The sequence below is a fragment of the Penaeus monodon genome, chromosome 1 (assembly GCF_015228065.2).
Source record: "Penaeus monodon isolate SGIC_2016 chromosome 1, NSTDA_Pmon_1, whole genome shotgun sequence".
Lineage (NCBI taxonomy): Eukaryota > Metazoa > Arthropoda > Malacostraca > Decapoda > Penaeidae > Penaeus > Penaeus monodon.
The window spans coordinates 43,091,381-43,098,452 of NC_051386.1; the positions used below are offsets into that span (position 1 = coordinate 43,091,381).

Sequence of the window (7,072 nt, forward strand, 5' to 3'; positions counted from 1 at the left end):
TATAATAATAAAAATTATATATATTATATATATATATATATATATATATATATATATACATACTGCATATGGATGTATTATGCATAAGAACAATGTAATTTGTAGCTTCCTGTGTCTTGTTACTTACAGACTCATGTCCAAGTTTGGAGTTGAGAGAGCTGGACTTGGACTCTGAGTTGAGTGACTCGTGGGAAGCCATCTGCACGTGCGGGGGGGAGCCGAGGGGGGTGCTACCGCTGCCACTTCCGCTACCACTGCCACTGCTGCTGCCACTGTTGTTGCTCCGGCCACTCTCGCTGCTGCTTCCACTACTGCTGCCACTTCCGCTACTGCTTCCACTGGTGCTGCCGCTGCCGGTGCTGCTGCTGCTGCTTCTCCTGCTGCTGCTGCGCTTGTTCACGGCTTTGCTTATGCCTCGTTTTTCAATTCCTCCGCCAGAGAACATAACCCTGCAATGGAGGGGAAGGGTGAGGCGAGGTGGAGCTAGGGGAAAGAAAGAGTAAAAGAAAATATGTCACAAAGAAGGAGAGAGAGAGAGAGAGAGAGAGAGAAGAGAGAGGAGATAGATGGGAAGAGAGAAGAGGAGAGAGGAGAGAGAGAGGGGGGGGGAGAGAGAGAGAGTCAGAGAGAGAGAGAGAGAGAGAGGAAGAATGAAGAGAGTGATGAGAGACGAGAGATGAGAAGAGGGAGAGAAGAGAGAGAGAGGAAGAGAAGAGAGAAGGAGGAGAGATGATGAGAAGAGAGAGAGAGACGAGAGAGAGAGAGAGAAGATTTCTGTTCAAATTGGTCAATGACTACCAATATCAACTGTACCGGTACTTGACAATAACCGTCCCTTCATCATTAATATTGTGTATATATATAAAGATCTCACAGAAGTATTTTACTCCAAATCTAAAGGTCAACTAAATTCAGCATGAACAAAAGGATAAAACTGTGTACTGTAAGCATTTATATACAAAACAAAGATAGAATGACAATTATACTTTATCAATAAAAATTATGTGTTTATTCGGCAAAGTTTACATTTCTACTCATCAAATACTACTGTTTTCCCTAATGCAAATAAAAAAGCATGCATTTGAAATCCTGCATTGGAGAGACTATAAAAAAAAGTTAGTTACTGTATTTCTGAGTAACTATTTAAATAGATACTGTACTGAAAAAAACAGTAATTGCTTATCTACAAATAAATTTATCATTATCATATGGCCAATGAGCAGTGCTCATTACCATTTCCTAGATTAGTTGCTACTTAATTTCAAGATTCATCATAGTGTAAGTTAATTGCTATTATAGCTACCGGATTAACCTCTTGTGGACAGAAAGGGGGAACAGTGTAATGCTTACAGACAAAGTATGTTTTTTAATCAATCCTAATTATAAGAAAGTATATTTTGCCTTATAAAAAGTCTATAATAGTACAGAAAGACCATAATGTATATATTTATCATTTATTGATGTTTGTCAATTTCGATGAGGGTGGATGGTGGCGGTGGGGGGGGAGTCTAGAAGTTCAAAATAAAAAGGTCTTTTTCTACAACAAAGCTCAGAACAATGTTTGTCATTGAAACAAAGTTTACACTTGATGGCACCTCCTCTGACAATCAATCCACCTGTAAGTGATAGAGATTAGTAAAATGATTGGTAAAGCTAGGGAATCTAGTGATGAGGATTGAGCAAAACATGTCACGGTTTTGATTGCAGTCAAGTTCTCATGAAAGCAAATTAAGTCACTTCTGAGTTTAGTGTGTAGAGTTTGGTGTAGAGACTATAGAATGAATGGCATAATATACTATAAAATGAATAGCTAATTGCTTTCTTTTTCTCCTCTCTCTTTCTTCTATTAGGTGTTTTGGATTTATAGTAGCCAAATGGCATTAAAATTACAGGACTCATATGCAAAGGGTTAAAATTGACTGTTCTCCCTACTAATCACTCTACAATGCTTGTTTCATTTATGACTTCAAATTCAAAAACAAATCTATACTGTGTATCATATCAACGAGGAATAGAATTTCATCAGAACTGGATGGATAACATGTGGCTATCATGACAGAAAAATAATCCCTTCTCCCTCTCTCTTCAGCAGTATTCAGGCAAACCTTGATGCCATGAACCACCTAAAGTCGTAACACATTACCAGTGAAAAAGAAAAGAAAAGAAAGAAAAAGACAAAAGACTAAAAGTGGCTGCATCACAAAAGCCAGCATGCCATTTGTGGAATTTAAGATCACTGTCAAACACTGTCACTGCTCTTGTTGACTATATACAGACCTATACCACACAAGGTAATTAATGCCAGCCTCAATGAGCTCTCCTAAGTCCAATTTAATGCTATTCCTATGAGGGTGTACACTCCTACAACAGTTGCATATCAATATTAGTATGGTATGGGTATTTTCTGTTCATGTACACACACGCACAGCAATTCTGATAAAAGAAGGGCTAGATTAACAAAAGAATTTATATGGTAACCAGTAAATTTTAATATAATACTCCCTTAATATCACCATGTAATAAAGAACATTAATTTCACTTGGATATCTCAACACTTGACTCTAACATCAGAGTTGGCTAATCCAGAGAGCAACACTTTATAGCATCCTATTCTTAAATAAGTACTAGCTGTGTGTGCAGTGGTAGCATTCTCGTCTAGCAATCTTGCTGACCCTTGATCAGATCCCTTGCTACTAGTGGATGGTAACCCTAGCTATTCCTTGCACATGGGATAATTTAGAAGCAAAGTAAACAGACAGCCTGTCGCACCAAGAATAACCATAGTGTGATAGTATGATTAAACTAAATCATACTATCACTTAATTATAATTATAATAAGATTGTTTTTTCTTGCTGCTAATCATCACATTTAAATAATGCATTATCAGATCACAAAGTTCGGAAATCGGATCAAAACATAATGAATATGTTGCCTAATTGGATTTTTTTTTTTTTTTTTTTTATTTATTTTTTTTTTTTAACAATATTTTTCTACTTGCAAAGAAATTGGTTTGTAGAAAGTAAGAAAATGATGAAAAGGGTGCAAATGAAAATAAATAACTTACTGGACAAGAGATATATTTGATGCCTTTTGATTAAACATTCATTAATGCTGAGGACTTAATGAAAATAATCAAGTACATCATATGTACTGTTAAATCATTTATTCTGATTCATACCTTTTTCTATATTTGTGACAATGAAGTTTGTTCAGAAATGAAGAAGAAAAATACGTTTTCAAATGCAGAAAACATTCACAAACACAAAAAAATATAAAATAGCTCATGTAATTCAATAAACATTCTAGATAGCATTTAAGAGTATTGACTATTAATCCCTAATAAGTACCATACACCCTTCTGTACACTGCTCCTATAAATTCCTAAGTGCATGTTATATGAGTGCAACAAAATTATTTAACTTCACCAAATGTCTCTTAGTAATCTCACATGTTATACCTCCTGTGAGAATACTCTGAGACCTGCTATCTAACCATCAGTGCGTGCATTAGGAAAACCACAATCTACATAAATGTCTGTCCCTTCCACTGTGTGAGTTTCTACTCTATAAAGAGGTTAGGAATATTAAAAGATTTCCTTGCCGTCTCCCTCCTAGTGAGATTGCTGCTGCCATTACCTGCTACACAGGGAGACTGACTGGGCAGAACCATGATTCTTCTTGTCACCTACATGGCAGATGAATCCGAGAAGAAAAAACCAGTTGTGTGGGGGAAAAAAAGGAAAAGGAGAAGAAAGAAAAGATACATAGAAAATGGTTCATAGTATAACTATCCCCTTAGGGAAATATTGGGTGAAAAAAATCATACTAAAGTAACTGTTAGAGTGAGTCAGTGAGAGTCACTGAATGTGAGTGAGTCAATGGTGAGTGAATGTGTTAGTGGTGCCTGTGTGCATGCATGTGTGTGTATTTGCATATACACAATGCAAAAGTTTTGTACTTGCAACATATTCCTAAAATGGTTTCTGGAAAAAGCTATCTTTCAACTTTTCTATGTTTGAAAGTACTGAACAGGTGCTCATTAGGGTAAATCAAGACTCCTGTATAAATATGTAAAACCAAAACAAATGTCCTTCTAAATTTTTCCATATCATAATGATGAACAATCACAGTTGTACATTTTTTCAAAGCTACTTCTAACAGAACATTTGGTCTAAATGCACTTTTATTCTTCAAACCAATGTGAATATTTGTTGGCATTTGCTGCCAAAAGCACAGGGTCCTTTTACCTTTATGCCACTATCAAGATCAAAAGTTTTTTATCAGGTGCTTTTTGGGATAGAACTCATCCAAAATAATGATGATAAAAAATCTATCATCTCAACTTTGCCCCAAATCTTGTTTCACATAAAATGAGAACTTGGAGAAAATAAATTGACTGTTGCAAGTGAATTTAGAAACTTCAGTAGCTCCCTACGATATATATCCCCTTTATATAGCTTAACTGGTCCCCAGAACAAAGCAACACCAAAATTTTTTGTAATGATGAATAGCCCTGCAGCAAAAATATAGTTATTCAGTCATGGAAACTGTCTGCAGCATCAGGAAGAAAAAATTAGTCAATCCTGAAAACCAAAGTCTGTAGCTTGCACCAAAAACATAATTTGGTAGGTCCTGAAGGGCAGTGATATATTTAAAATTTGGGAATCCCTTGATTCATCTGAAAATACAAGAAGAAACATATACCCAGGATTACATATCAGCAACAAAGAACTAAGGTACAGAAAGTAAAGCAAGATATATGACAAACTCTAATAAGGGATGCACTACAGGAGCTAGGAAAGAGGAAAATTTATGTCATGAAGTGTAGGTGAATGACGTGACTAAACCTAAGGATAAACAGAAAAGTGTGTATTAACATAGTGGCCATTATTATCCATGATTTCCCTTTTTGTGTTGGAGACCCAGGAGGCAGACTTCATGGAAGGGGGGGGGGATAGACAAAAATGCAAGTGGGCTTTCTCCTGTATTAAACCAAGGGTAGCATATAGAACAATCTCCTTTTCTGAGATCATATGGGGTGAAGTAAGGAGATAAGATAGGTACCTATTAAGGGATCTAGGATCTGGAGTGAAGGTGGCATCTAAAATGCTTTTTATAACCAAGGGGATTCAAATCCATTAACAGATCCCGCATAAAATTAAGAACATTGAAGAGTAAAGGGTTTTAACAAATAGGCCCTAATAAGTATATATTCATCAAACCACGTTTTTTTTTTTTTTTTTTTTTTTTTTTTTTTTTTTTTTTTTTTTTTTTTTTTTTAAGAAACAATCTTTTCTAAATTGATACTTATTTGAGGAATTCTTCCAATAGATATTGCAGGTGAAGAGCCCAGCATTTACAATTTTGTGCTGGTCATTTCCTTGTTAATGTACACAAACACTGGTATGTCAAATCAGCAGAAGTTGGACAATGGAAAGCTGGCCAGTATGTTAGCTCGGGTTATTTCACAGACCAGGGATGAAGGTGCAGCCTCTAGGTCAGGAAAGGAGGTTAGGTCTAATAAAGGTTGGGTAAAATATTATTACTACATTACACTGAAATCTTACCCTGCAATAAATGGAGCTTCTCAGAATATTTTTGCAGGTTCTGTAAATGAAGAACACAGTCCATTATGTTCACTGTTGTCATCAGCTTACACTACTTTTTTTACAGAATTGCATTCATTCTTCCTGCAGCCATATGCAAGACTGCATTCTGGTAAAGCATTAAGCTATAAATAAGTAGTTCAAGCACTTCTTTAAGTTTCTTGCCATTCAATTTGCATTACATTTTACACTAAAAAAGTTCAGTATTTCCAAAGCATGATGATGATTTATTGTAATGGAATGTATAGCAAAGCAGTCAGGATAGCAGTATATCAAAGGAAATTTACATTAGATATTAAGATAAATCACAAAAGATTGTATAATTGGCACTACTATACTTTTTTAAAATCTCTTATTAAGTTCTTTTTGCACTAAACAACAAAAGAAAACAATAATGTCTCTTTTTCCCAATTCAATGTGTTACCCCTTGTGCTGCATAATAAATCATAAAGATTTAATCATCTCTGTAATGCCATTAGTATCAAGTGTATTATCAGAATCTTAATTAATACTTGTCCTGCAGATGTGAAAATTTACCTATCAAAGAGGGAGGCACACAGTAATCTTTAACTCTATGATAAACACATTTAAAGGAATATCCCTGTAAAAAAAAATTACTCACTACATTGTTGAAGATCTATGGTTAAAATTAGCTACATCTTACCAAAATCTGATCTACATCAGTGATACTAATATCTATAAATAGCTTTGATCTTATTCCAGTATTAATAATACTTCCATATATCGCAAGAATTTTCTTTAACTACAATGCCGTGCCAGAAATTTGTGTGTCACTCATTCCAGGACTTCTGGCAAGTGTCCCAGCCTTTTGGCCAGGGAGTTTTTCTGCGTATAGTGGAAATTCCCACTCAAATCACTTTAGCGAGACTTAACACCTATAGCCATACCTGTCATAATGAGTTTGTTTTTTTATGATGGCTATAGGGATGGCCCTGCTATAAGAGGTCAAGAAATCTACTTTTAAAACAACTGAGGATCCCCTTTTTTTCTTTATAATATTATCTGGACTTAATATGATTATCTAAAGCTAATGTATACTTTAATATCCAAAACTGCATTGCTTTAGGTTTTCAGAATATCATAACTTTTAAAGTGGCCCAAAAGAAATTATTGAAATAGGTCAAGATGAAATATCTTCTGAAGTATGGTGCATTTATCAAAGCTGCATACTTAAGCAATTTTGCATTTAGTGATATAATAAGCATATGAAGCAGGGAATAGGGGTTCGACTTATTGGTAAAAAAGTTTATGTACAAAGCTTTAACAATAAAGAAATGAAGAACCATAGTTTTAATTGGATATTTTTCTAACCACACAAAAACTCAACAAACTATTTCATAGTGAATATTTGGCAATCGCAAATTCCAAAGAAAATTATATTAACTTGGGTGGTTATCTTTTGAATTGCAAAAAAGGGGAAAAGAGTCAAGAAATTTTTGGGGGAA

The 7,072-nt window shown here is 34.9% G+C and overlaps 2 protein-coding genes across 2 annotated transcripts in view; both read right to left on the reverse strand.

Moving 5' to 3' along the window:
• The window catches only part of LOC119576800 (counting factor 45-1-like), a 7,136-nt gene extending 1,505 nt beyond the window's left edge, over positions 1 to 5,631 (reverse strand). The window contains exons 1-3 of the mRNA XM_037924447.1: positions 5,568 to 5,631; positions 3,637 to 3,685; positions 64 to 449 (exon numbers count right to left, since the gene is read on the reverse strand). Of these exons, the coding sequence (XP_037780375.1) occupies positions 64 to 449; positions 3,637 to 3,685; positions 5,568 to 5,631 (499 nt within the window). The remainder of the gene's footprint in view (positions 1 to 63; positions 450 to 3,636; positions 3,686 to 5,567) is intronic.
• LOC119572593 (ATP-dependent (S)-NAD(P)H-hydrate dehydratase-like) overlaps positions 1 to 7,072 on the reverse strand; it is a 57,399-nt gene that overhangs the window by 14,531 nt on the left and 35,796 nt on the right. The gene's annotated exons all lie outside the window — the stretch shown is intronic.